The sequence below is a fragment of the Daphnia pulicaria genome, chromosome 7 (assembly GCF_021234035.1).
Source record: "Daphnia pulicaria isolate SC F1-1A chromosome 7, SC_F0-13Bv2, whole genome shotgun sequence".
Taxonomy (NCBI): Eukaryota; Metazoa; Arthropoda; class Branchiopoda; order Diplostraca; family Daphniidae; genus Daphnia; species Daphnia pulicaria.
Window position 1 is genome coordinate 559,724 of NC_060919.1, and position 12,436 is coordinate 572,159.

Consider the following 12,436-nt stretch of genomic DNA (forward strand, 5'->3'; position numbering starts at 1 on the left):
GGGAGGGATCACTCTCTCTCTCTCAAGACGTCGCCGGCGTCGTCGATTCTGCGCATCCTCGGCGCGCGCTATCAAAGTGAAAAGTCAAAAGTCGACACACGACACGAAGCGAAAATTCCGTCGTTCTCTTCCAGCGACATCTATTAAACAACACAACAACTTGACATTCGAAATTTAAAAAAAAAGCAGTTTAAATAAACATAAAGTCAATTTTACTTTGGAATTTAAAAAGCTGCTTGGAAGGCCTTGAGCAGCGGAAGTTTGAAAAACGGATTGCAGTGAAGTTCAAAATCGGCCATGGTCTCGTCCGAAAAATCTTGTGTTTCTGTGTCGACACATTCGACAATGCGGAATGAATCATTAAAGTTTAGATTACAACAGGCACAACTTTGTTTGTCTTACTTTCGAATTCCAAATCGACATTGTACGGCAGGATTTCATCTGACTTGTAGTTGAGCGAGATACTAACGTTGAAATTTTTGTCAGACTCGTCCGAGGCTTTGACTTGAACCATCACTTTCAATGTATCGCAACTAGCATTGACCGATCGATCGGAATTCTTTCCAAATAATTCCTGCCAGAAAAGAGTTGATTACATGTTAATATTGGCATGCAATTTCGACTGGAAACTTGCCTCGAGCTCAACGATTTGCTGCTGCCGATTGGTGAAACAATCGACCAGCTTTGATATGTCCCAAACGAGTTTCTCCAGAGGCTTCGTGTGATCCAAATCGAGCTCGTCTATCGATTCCGGTAGATAACATTTGCCTATTTCATAACCTGCAACTCGTCACGCCAAACACAGTTTGAAACCCCAATCGAGAAATGAAATTAGATTTTAATCGCTCGAAATACCTTTCTTGGTAAATTTCACCGTCATGGCGTACGCGTCATAATACGTGGACTTGCACATGGGATGGAAATAGAACGTGCACGAATTATCGCTCAATTTATCCACCGACACCCCTGCGTGGGTAAAAAAAAAAACAAAATAATGATTAATGAATTACAAATTTTCCACTTGGAATTTGTGTTACTCTTAAATAAAAATACAAAACAACAACAAACCGGAGAATTTGGTCGCCTCCTGAATCAATTTCCAGTTCTTCACTTGACGGTCTTCCAGGTCGTGTGTCCTTTTCATTACCGTTTTCTTTTCGCGCTCGATCTCGTCCAGCTGCCTACGCAATTCTTTTACTTCTGATTGAAGCTGTTCCACCGCCGGATTTGTTACGGCTTCTTCTTCTTCATCCTCCTCCTCTTCTTCTTCTTCTTCTGCACTTCCACTTTCGACTTCTTCCGCACTTCCACTTTCGACTTCATCCTCTACAGCTTCCATAATCTTGTTGGGTTACACACTACGTCGCGTTCACAATCTGGAAAGAGAATAGAAAAAGAATATAACGTGAAAGAATCGATTCATGAGATAAGAGATCGATTCGTGAACCAGCCGCCGGCTAGAGAGGGGGGAAAAAGGCCAACACATACGGGACACGAACATCAGTCGTGACTCAAGGCCACTATAGAGACACACGTGTGAGTTGATTGTTACCAGTTGGGTCCGTCTGCGCAGTTTGCCAAGTGTCTTGTTTATATATTTCCTGTCCGCGCGTGCAACGGTTTGATTTGGCGTTTGCTGTCCAGTTATTGAGAGATAAAACAAGGGAAAAGATGAGTACTCCCGCACTGCACCTAGACGATCCAGTTAAACGACAAAAGGTAAGATTAAATTTTACAAGCATCTGTCAATGAAAATCTCGACTCAATTAATTCTGTTAATCGGGTTGTTATTTCGATTAAAATGCAAATTTTCTTCATTTTACGGGTGAACGGTCTTTCGATTGGTCCCTAAAGTAATCATATTAACGGGCTAGGGGATAGATAAACATCAATTTGATTGACTGACAACCTGATAACAAAGGACTTTCTTTCCCCCCCCCCCCCCTTCCAACAGGTTCTTGAGTTGGTGCGAGGTCTCGACCTCACGGCAGACACACAAAAGAAGATTAGGGATGTTTTCGAGTCTGAGATGGAGCTGGGCCTAGCCAAAAACCCTCCTGTGGCATCTTCGCTGCAAATGGAAAACACTTTCTTGCCTGAATTGTGTGATGGCTCTGGTTTGATGCTTCCATCGATTTCAGTAATGAATGGGAATAGGACATTTTCTTTATCTGAATTTCAGAGGAGGGAGATTATTTGTCTCTGGATCTGGGAGGGACCAACTTCCGAGTCATCTGGCTGAGAATCAAGTCTGGAGCTGTGGTCAGCGAAGCAGTTCAGTACTATCAGGTGCCAGAGGATGTTCGTCTTGGTCCAGGGGTCAAACTCTTTGATTTCTTGGCCGAATGCATTCACAATTTCATGGACGGCAGGCAACTCAAGGGACAGAACCTTCCACTTGGGTTCACATTCTCATTTCCAATGACCCAACAGGGACTGGATGTTGGCATCCTCGTCTCGTGGACAAAATCATTCAATTGCTCGGGTGTTGTGGGTGAAGATGCTGTCAAAATGCTTAATGATGCTATTCATCGACGAGGAGACACAGACGTAGACGTTATCGCCGTTTTGAATGATACAACAGGTAATGATTTACGTTTGATCATCAAAGTTAACTATTTCTGCTACTTTAAACGTTCACTATACTAATGGCAAGTATACTTTTATAATAATGAGAAAGTTACCTTGTGATTTGTTGAAGATGTTAATTTACTATGTGAATATGCCAAATTGTCAACATAACTACTGTATCACGATGTGAAGTTTTTCGGCGGGATTTTCACCTAACATAGTTGCCAAATTTCACTAATGCACAATTTTATTTGCACTACAAAAAATGTGATCCAATTCCGACTTGCCTTGTAAATTCTCCGTTTCTTTTCTCTTTTTCCATTCCGAAAATTAAAGGAACTCTTGTTCAAGGAGCTTTCGTCGACAGGAAATGCGCAATTGGATTGATTCTCGGTACGGGAAGTAACGCGTGTTACATCGAACGAGCTGATCGAATTGAAAAGTGGGAAGGAGAGCACAAGGACGTCAAAGAAGTAATTCCATCTTTTTAGATATCCAAGATAAACTTTCTAAATTTTTTAAAATGAATTAATAGGTCGTCATTGATGTCGAGTGGGGCGCTTTCGGAGACAATGGCGTTCTGGACTTTATCAAAACAGAATATGACAAAGAAGTGGACCGAAACTCTCTGCTTGTTGGATCCTTCACGTGAGAATAGTTTTCCGTTAGCTATTTTCTTGATTGAACTATTACGATTAATTATTACAGATTCGAAAAGCATTTTGGAGGCAAATACCTTGGTGAGATTGTGCGCTGTGTATTGGTTCGTCTAACAAAAGAGGGACTCCTGTTTCAAGGCAATGCATCAGAAGAACTCCTCCAACATGGGGCATTCACCACACGTTTCGTTTCACTCATTGAGGAGTTCAGTCACACAAATTTTTTTTCACTGTAAGGAAATATAAAAACAAACATTTGGACTTTAGGGACAACGTGAATGGCGTAGATGTCAATACCACCGGTGCTCTCAACGAGCTCAAATTAGCCTTCAATAAAGAGGATATTGAAATTGTCAAGTACATCTGTTGGCTCGTTTCAGACAGGGCAGCCATCCTCGTTTCTATTTGTAATTAGCTACATTGGAATATGGGTTTGTGAGAAGACTGAAAGAATTTTTTGAATACAATTAAAGGTACGGCGTCACTTTTGGAGCGAATGGACCGACCGGAAACTACAGTGGCCATCGATGGATCTCTCTTCAAGCATCACCCCCGTCTTAAATCGTTCATGGAGAAGTACATTGCTGCTATGGCACCAGCTAACAAATTCCAGCTGATGCTGGCAGAAGATGGCAGTGGAAAAGGTGCCGGACTGATAGCGGCTATCGCAAGCAGATTGAAGAAGCAACAAGCCCATTAAGAGAAAGGTTGAAAAAGCTGGGCTCTACATTCCAAATCTAAAGTTACTTGTTCTGTCTTGTGAAACAAAACTAAAGACTAAAAAAATTATAAAATTATAAAATGTCTAGTTTTTTCTCGAGTGTACTTCCATTCCATCGATACAAGCTATTCACACTATAAGGGTTTCTCTTTTCACTCCAAAAACTTATTCGCAAGCCTTGATCAAGGCTTCAGACACCTCGATGCTGATTTCAGCTTCGGCTTTAGCCACATCAGTAGACGCTGAAGCCAACTGACTCTGGGATTGGGCTAAAAGTTCCTTTGCGGCGCTGATGTCGAGGGTGTCGACGGGCACGGCCTCCTCTGCCAGTAGTTGCACTAGAAACAGAAAATATTGTAAAAATGGATACTCCTGGATTATATGGTTACAATTTTATACCTGTGGAGTCTTCGTTGATGGTGACAGTTCCACTGGAGACAAAGAATTTCTTGGTACTGCCGTCGTTTTCAAAGACAGTTACAACACCAGGCTTCAGGACTGCTAGTGTTGGTACGTGGGCAGGCAGAATACCAAAGCTACCGCTAAAGGATGGAACATCTACTTGTTTCACAGAAATGTTGTTGTACAGAACCTAAACACAACAGGATTATTAGCTATTCTGCATTATTCCACTCTGGTTTGATTGAGTCTTACATGGGAAGGTGCTGCGAAGGTTAGAGACATTGAAGAGCCATCAGCATATCCTCGAACCTGGCAGGCCTGAGCGAATCGCCCGGAGAAAAGTCGAAGTGCTGAGCGAGTCAATGCCATTCTATTAAATATGATCTGGAAATGGTAAGAAAATGAAAAATTAGTATTTTTGCCAATCAGCTGAAGCAGATTGAGAGATTTTGAGCAAGTCGAGTAGGACAAAATAAGACACGAAAATCGACCAAAATTACTGTGGAAAGGTGAAACTAGAGTAAACACAAAACTTTTCTAATTCTATGGCCAATTTCGGATGTTTTATCTGTACAAAAACTTATCGGGAAAAAGCAAAAATTATTTTTTACCGTGCAGAAAGCCGGAAACGTGAACGAACACCAGATGGCAGGCAGATGAAGACAGTGATAGCCATTTATTAGTGGATCCCTAAACACATATTTTCTCAGTTTTTAAAAATCGATTTAAATCAAATTTGTATTTCGTAACTTTTATATCGTATTATATAAGAAATTTATTGTCTGAAAAACTGTTTGGCCTGTTATAATTCTAAATTGTATATAATAAATATCTAATGAAGTAATTTCAGTAGCCATCTAGCGTCCAGAGTGGAGGGCGCCCAATTTAAAGAAATTTTTTGAGAAACTACACGAACACATACCTGTACACATACCTGGGCCACTAGGCGTTGGTGTTTCTGTTAACAAGTATGTAGAAATAGAAGAAAAAAAAAGCGCCTTGTACTTAGCATTCTTGGGCATGTTTGGGTCAGCAAAGCAAGCATTTAAAAAAAATATCTTTTCGTCCCATTGCGATCGTTCTAGATAATAATTAGATGCAGTAGGACTAGAACTACTAGGTTTATATTAATTTACCCTAATCGTAGCCACTAACCAGATAGGACATTGACTAATTAACATTTTTTTTTTTACTCGACTGGTTTCACATTAATTATTCATGAAATTGTGACGCATTGTTCATTCGCATTTAATCGTATATTTTTTTAATAACTGTGATTTTTTTTTCAAATTGAGTTACAGAAAACAAAAACTTAAATTATACATATTCATGTATGCCACCGTTTTACTTGGTTGACCGTATCATTGTACAAACCGGGCATGCAGTCGACATAATCAAATTTCATTCAAACATTATTTTCATCTTCAAAAGTCTCTGGAGAAATCATCAAGATGCTTTTCAGCAGAAAATAAGCGACTTTTTCGTAGGGATTATCACTTTGATTCGAAACGGTCAGAGTTTTCTTGGGCACATTGGAATTTTGCGGAATATTGGCGATGGGCAGACACAGCAGCTGGTGATGGTCATCTTGCCCGTTTTTCTCCGATCCCATCGGGCTGGACTGGGCCGCCGGCAAACAAGTTGGCGACACCTCAATGGCGGGATACAAAATCGTCTTGATCGTTCCGTCTTCCAGCGGCGTCGAGGACGCCGGAACCAAACCAATTTGATAGTAGCTGTACTGCTCATTGGAGCACCAACGGGCCTCTTCAGAAAATCCATGAAAGGCCCTACTAATTATTCCTAGGCGTTCTTTTCCAGAAGAGATGGCCGGAAAAACTGGGAGTCGATAGACCGGTTCCAGATTGCCGATCAAATTTTGGATGCGCTCCATCAGCGGATCTGGAATGTAGTCGATTTTCAAAATGAAAACTCTGGCGCGCTTTTCACAATTGGACAGAGGTCGGGACTCGATTTCCGCCATGTCGAACATACCCATCTGGTTGCCTTTCAACATCAGACAAATTGCGTCAATCTCACTCCGTCGCAGGATTAGCCATTCTACCATGTCGGACAGGAGCATGCCATCGGCAATTGTTTTGATGTCGTTGGAAACCTGTTCCTGGATGCACTTTTTGGCGATGAGATTGACATTGAATTGCATTATCTCGTTTTCGATGGGTTCCAGCAAGTCGACGAATTGGCAAATGGCTCTTTCGAATGGAGGGACTCGATTGAGAAACGGATGTTTGGCTATTCTTCGACTCTCTTTCATGATCCAGTGCCACTTCCGCTCGACTTTCAGCCTCTTATCCGTCAATCTGTCCAGTAAAATTCGAGTTTCAATCTGTTTGGGGATGAGACGTCGGACGATGTAAATGGGACGCCATAATTTGGCGGGTTGATTATCTTCTTTGAAATTGATGACGTCTCTCAGGAACTCACAGGTTTGTCGGAAGGAAATCTCTGTCGGTTGAATATCTTCCAGACTGCTGAGGATTCGACAAGACACTTTGTCTAGTTCAGCTGGCGGCTCGGTGTTGATGGCATTGGGTCCAATAATTCGATCGAAATAAGCTTTGGCTACCAGGTAGATATTTTCTTCGGCGCTCTCCTTGGATTCTCGTCGCCAATCGACGGCTCTGCTCATTGTGCAAATGAGCTCCGCTCCGAAGACGACTTGCTCCACCAAATGTGTCGCCCATCCGCCGCTGTCTAGCTGATAGTCGTACATTTTAGAATTGAAGAAATGTTGATCGAGAGTCTCTGTTCTCCGAACGACACGGAAAAAGACGCTGACTGTCGCTTCATTTTCATCGCCTTCTGACGGATTGGCTCGCATGAAATCGGCGAACCAGAGGTGATTCAAGTCGACCGACCCTTGCTCGATGCTCTCCTTCAGGTGTGAATTAATTCCAAGTAAAGAAGATTTGAATTTGGCGGGCTGGTTGAAGAAAAAGTAGCGCTCCGTTTCCGGAATCAATTTGTGCTCAATGTGTATGGCATCACCCGGTACTAAAATGCCACCTGTTATTTTTTGGGGAATAATATTCACGGAAAACCAATCGAGGGTAAGAAAAAATATAATTCAATTTACTTTTCAAGATGTTGTCGGTGTAGTAGTTGTATAAATCTCCAATCAGCACGTCGCGACCCAAAGCGGAAACCGATATCCGAGAAGAATCCATTTAAGAAACGCCAACTTATTGTTATTCCAGGTAAACCTGGACAGCACTGAAGCGCCTGGAATCCGCTGGCAAACTGATGCCAAAGAAACAAGTGACGACAATGGCCACACGACGACCGATAGGTGCTCTGGAAACAAACAAAAGGTTATCCAATCAAAAATAAATTCCAACGACTGACCGCTCCAGTTTTGAGCGTTGGCAAACGAAGCTGTGAGAACCAGCACGTAAGGAACGATGACCTGTGGTCCAGACAGGATTTGACCGCTCCGTGTTTTTTTTAAAACAAGCACAAAGGTGTCTTTGTTATTTCTCTAGATATATTCTCAAAGAGGAGCTGTGACATTTCCTCCAGAAGGGCTTGCAAGATGAATAGTTTGACACGGATCGAACCGGTTTTTGTTTTTAATAATTGCGTTGCGTTATTTGAAGGAAGAAAAATAAAATATGAGAATCACCGAGGTGTTGTTGAGCATGATGTGACCCGACAGCTCTCCTCGCATATTGTGATGCCCTCCTGTCATTTTCGGGATGAAAAGCGATGGCCTCAATGTCAAAGTCGTTCACTTCAGTGTATCTATGTGATTATTTCGAACCGTAACAGACAATATCCTTCTGTTTCTGGCTGTGAAATAATGGGATTAAGTCCTCCGTTCACTCCTACTGTTTTATTGGTTTTCTGGAGAATCACGCACCTGAAATGATAAGAAAGTTCCAGGTATATTCGCAATGCATCCCGAGATTCATTTCACCGATTGGATTCAATTCAATGAACTGACCGACAGAAACAAAAAAAGGAATAATCTAAAAATTTATTCCATTTTCGAAATGAAATGTCACGCGTAAACTGGTATTCTGCATCGCACAGGGATCGCCCAACAAATTAAAAATGCAATTCGTGAACCACACCCAGTAATAGTTTAACCCCAAATGGACGAAAAGGTCTGAACCAGAGCAGTAAGAGAAATCTTATATCTGGGATCACATTCGAATTCAGCGCTTTTTTAGTATAATTTAATCGATTTAATTACCTTCGCGTGATGAAATTTGCATGTAATCTTATCCATTAAGCTTCCACAGTTTGGCCCAAAATACTTTGCGTGTTCGCTCGACAACCCAGGTAAAATCTCCATTTCAAACTGATGGGCGGTGACTATGTGATACGGCCTTGTCCGATGACTCCAAATCAGATTGGATGGATCTGCTGCGGATTGGTTGAGAAGCACGGATGTGACACGTTCAGTTTGTCGACTCCAATAGCTGCAGGAAAAACAAGGAACTAATTGTAAAGTAACAAATAACATTGGGAACACACCCTAATCAGCTCCTAACTATTAAAAGCAAAGTAGCTGGGTAAACATTCACTGCCTCAATTGGCAGATGGAAAACAGTGTTATGTGTTTACGATTCGGTGATGGGTTTCTAGATTCAATTGTGGCATTCAGTTTCGTGATTCACTTGTTGGCTGAACTTTTTTAATGTTTTTGTATGCTACTATAACGCAACTATACCTTATGGTGTTGAGGATAATCTGTCCTTGTCACTTTAAGAGCTGACATCAAGTTGAAACCTGTGGCGAAAATATTTTTAAGTCACCGCGCATAAGAACCCTTGTTTGGTAGCAGCTTAGAAGGCCGCTAAAAGATTTTTTAAAACCCAGATTCGGGAGTTAAAACAGGTTCGGCATACAGTTGATTTGTCGAGAACAATTTTGTAAAGGCTGCTCCTTGGAATTGATTAATAGATCCAATACGAGACAAAAGAAGAACGGGGTCCCATAAAACAACGAAAAGCGACAAACAACATCTACAACTGTTTTTGGTCTTGTAGTACAACGAAACAAATGTTGGGAAAAACCACAAACTTATTTGAAATTTAAAAAAGCTGGTGACATTTTCTTATATACAATGATTTATCTGTTCAGGATGAGTTATTGAATTTGAAACTACTTAAATTAAAAGAATAAAAACACTACTACAATGAATAAGCCCTCTGCGGTTGGCGATGCTGCTATTTTACATAACGAATTCGTCTTTGTCATTTTTCCAGACGTGCTCTTCATATATGCGCTCCTCCCGATACAATCAAATGTCAACCCAAAACTTGTTACAAAGTTGTTTGTCATTGGTTCTCCAGCACCCCATACAAATTAAAACATAATTTGTTTTCGTCACAAAATTATTCATTTGTCTGTTGACAGATTTATATTTTATTCGCAAGCTGATTTCATTGTATCGTTAATTTTCTTCTACTTAAACTTGATAGCAGAATTCCCTTTTTTTATCAGAAAAGTAAAAGGTGAATACACCCGATAATTTGTCCTTGACAACTTGCCGGTGCAAGTATGAATATCTCAGCAGCTCACAAATAATAACGATCACGTCACAAAGACACGTACCCTTTCAGGTTATTACCGGCGGATCAGTTCGCTTGTCAAAACCTATCTGTTTATTACGCATCAGAATTTATTTCGTAAAAAATCTTTTAGTGATAAATCAAGTCGTTTGGAAAAATCTATAATTCCCTTTTAGTTCTAAACCACAATGTTTTCCTATTTTAAGCTTCAGTTTTCCTATTAAAAAATATAAATAAAGGCTTACTTCATTTTAACCATTAGATGAGTTCAGCCATATTGTGTGGGTACAGTGCTCAGCAGCTTTGTATGTTAAACAGGAACGCTTTGGCTGAAAACGGGCAGTCTTGGAATGGACTCTGGATAAACAAATTTTCTGTTAATTTCACCAGATATTTAGTATGAAAAAGTAATAACTTGTATGTAATACCATATAATGTTGTAGTCATCAATAAAAAGGTTGATTCTTATTGGTAGATTTCAGCCCCTGTCTGTCTTGACTGTAGCATATATTGGCACAGCCTGCCATCGGTGTAGACCATTTCAGCCACTTTATCTATTTCCCACCCACACTTTGTCACTAATTGTTCACCTGGCAGTCACAATGGATTTTAGATTAAACATTCTTGGTGATTTCTTGAAGTGAAATTCCAGGGGAAAAACTTGCATCACACACTTGTCAGACATCAACAGAATCAACCCTAAACTGCATTTTTCTAACAAAAAGCACAATGCAAAAAGTGTGAATGAAATGTTTCTTTCAAAAGAAAGACAATCTTTTCTTCTATCGACACTTGCACTGTTTTCATACTTCAAAACACTGTGGCTATACTATTAGCAAAGCAAAATGCTCTGCGATGCACAAGTTGCCACACTAATATTTCTTGCTGCAATTTCTGTTTGGTGCGTTGTACCTTTTTGAAAATGTGTGGGAACAATCTGAAAATTATTTGATCTCTGCTGAATAGTCTGACCGAACTGTTTTGCATTTGCCGAATATTGTTTGTTCTTTCAGTGTTAACCTAAAAAATTTCAGTGCAGCTGAATCTTTGATCAGATATGCTGTTCGTTTCACAGCTGACAAGTGCTAGAGAATGTAATCTGTCTTGATCAATTTTGCAAAGAAAAGAATGCGGTCCTAGCCAAATATCAAATTCCCTCGCTCTGCCCCCCTTGTGATATCGTATCAAGTTCTACTTTTGAAATTAAATTCGGACAATTGGAGCATCAGGAGCATTGGGTATCAATCAGCAAAACAGGGAAAAGAAAACATTTTCATTAAAAAAAAAAAAAACAATTGAGTCGCTGAAAACTGGTAGCAGGGCGTGTTTAGTTGTCTGAAGTTTTACTGGGACAGCTTAGTCAATATCAAGCTAGTCACGTGCTTAATTGGGTCCAATTTCGCAATGTTCTTCGGCTAATCAAAATTCATTGGCGACAATCTCACATCGAAAACTACTCGAATTTTTCGGGAAACATATTCTATAACAGGTCAAAAGCAAGCTCATTTGGTGTACAACTAAAGTAATTTAATGTTACACGCTTTGATTTCACCAAATTTTCGCGCATGATGTAATCTTATTTCTCATACAACGTATAAGGTAAGCCGTAAAGAGAAACTGGTTGGTATATACCCAGCACTAGACCACCCCTTCAAGTTGTAGAGAACCGGATTTTATCAGCTTATTTGACTTTCAAGAGTTATCATGGTACTATAGGCACTATGATGGATTTAAGTTTTCGTGTCCTAGGACGACGATTATTAGCTGTACGATTCACTGGGCTGTGTTGATGGAAAAATAAAACGTGTCGAAGACTCCAGTCGTGATGATTTATCGTCATAGGCAACAATATTTTTGGTAGATGATGGATTAGACCCACATTTACATCGGTTAAATTATCTCCACACCAGATGGTTTTTGGGCAGCGCAAGGTTTAATAAAATAGTAAACCTGTTAAATTACCGATTGGTTAAAAAAAGTCCTGAATCAGACGTCCATTCCTGTTCTCGTCCTGGTATCTTTTTTTGAAGTCCGCACTGTTTTTGTTTTTAGGTGGGTAATCAATAAGATGTCGCCCGTCTTGTAGACAGTTTTTTCGGGTGCATCCAAGATTGGCGTCTGACTAGAAACAGTTTCCAATTTGGGTGGGCTCTCAAATTTGTTGTCTAGCCGAGTCCAAAAGGTCTTCCTATTTTAAACCGGTGAAATTCTTGTCCTACGTGATACTTTACATATTCACGTTCATGTATGTGGTTGGTTGGTTAATTCTTTTTTTCATTCTATGCTGATAATTTGGTATTCAATGTTCATCTACCCTGTGTCGGCTAACCTATTTTCTGTTGTCAAGCATTAATTTTCGTCCTTATCTTGATTTGAGCGGTTTTTTCAATATTCTCCAACAACAAAAAAATGCTTCTCATTTGAATAATATGCAATCTTTTACGATGTATGTGTCGAGTTATTGTTCGCTCATCTGAAATCTGTTATGTTTCTCATTAAAGCTGAACGGCTGCGCGGAGACTTTTCTATCGCTGATTGATACC

The 12,436-nt window shown here is 40.2% G+C and overlaps 4 protein-coding genes across 8 annotated transcripts; 1 reads left to right on the forward strand and 3 right to left on the reverse strand.

Annotated features, from left to right (window-relative positions):
• Positions 1–106: 106 nt before the first annotated feature.
• Positions 107–1,674, reverse strand: LOC124349931. Of its 3 annotated transcripts, none has more exons than XM_046800879.1 (7): positions 1,553–1,674; positions 1,069–1,376; positions 856–966; positions 635–780; positions 403–574; positions 217–325; positions 107–140 (listed from the first exon to the last, which is right to left on the reverse strand). In XM_046800879.1, the coding sequence occupies exons 2-6, from the start codon at positions 1,337–1,339 to the stop codon at positions 225–227; spliced, it is 801 nt and encodes a 266-aa protein (XP_046656835.1). In that variant the 5' UTR covers positions 1,340–1,376; positions 1,553–1,674; the 3' UTR covers positions 107–140; positions 217–224. The 3 variants fall into 3 exon arrangements, with proteins under 3 accessions (XP_046656835.1, XP_046656834.1, XP_046656833.1); XM_046800878.1 differs by having other exon boundaries at positions 107–159; XM_046800877.1 differs by having other exon boundaries at positions 107–325.
• Positions 1,584–4,045, forward strand: LOC124349685 (hexokinase-1-like). The gene is made up of 8 exons (XM_046800477.1): positions 1,584–1,719; positions 1,955–2,117; positions 2,183–2,584; positions 2,908–3,044; positions 3,107–3,219; positions 3,280–3,435; positions 3,498–3,637; positions 3,704–4,045. The coding sequence occupies exons 1-8, from the start codon at positions 1,672–1,674 to the stop codon at positions 3,928–3,930; spliced, it is 1,386 nt and encodes a 461-aa protein (XP_046656433.1). The 5' UTR covers positions 1,584–1,671; the 3' UTR covers positions 3,931–4,045.
• On the reverse strand, positions 4,035–5,070 carry LOC124350095 (ATP synthase subunit delta, mitochondrial-like). Of its 2 annotated transcripts, none has more exons than XM_046801107.1 (4): positions 4,965–5,070; positions 4,606–4,737; positions 4,351–4,543; positions 4,035–4,289 (listed from the first exon to the last, which is right to left on the reverse strand). In XM_046801107.1, the coding sequence occupies exons 2-4, from the start codon at positions 4,720–4,722 to the stop codon at positions 4,117–4,119; spliced, it is 483 nt and encodes a 160-aa protein (XP_046657063.1). In that variant the 5' UTR covers positions 4,723–4,737; positions 4,965–5,070; the 3' UTR covers positions 4,035–4,116. The 2 variants fall into 2 exon arrangements, with proteins under 2 accessions (XP_046657063.1, XP_046657064.1); XM_046801108.1 differs by lacking the exon at positions 4,965–5,070 and adding an exon at positions 4,854–4,962.
• A 530-nt stretch (positions 5,071–5,600) lies between these two features.
• LOC124349584 lies at positions 5,601–10,584 on the reverse strand. 2 transcript variants are annotated; one of them, XM_046800315.1, is made up of 6 exons: positions 10,322–10,584; positions 10,139–10,250; positions 8,570–8,798; positions 7,997–8,233; positions 7,451–7,668; positions 5,601–7,380 (listed from the first exon to the last, which is right to left on the reverse strand). In XM_046800315.1, exons 5-6 carry the CDS (start codon positions 7,539–7,541, stop codon positions 5,759–5,761), a joined length of 1,713 nt encoding a protein of 570 aa, XP_046656271.1. In that variant the 5' UTR covers positions 7,542–7,668; positions 7,997–8,233; positions 8,570–8,798; positions 10,139–10,250; positions 10,322–10,584; the 3' UTR covers positions 5,601–5,758. The 2 variants fall into 2 exon arrangements, with proteins under 2 accessions (XP_046656271.1, XP_046656272.1); XM_046800316.1 differs by adding an exon at positions 9,050–9,108 and having other exon boundaries at positions 7,451–8,233.
• Positions 10,585–12,436: the final 1,852 nt, after the last annotated feature.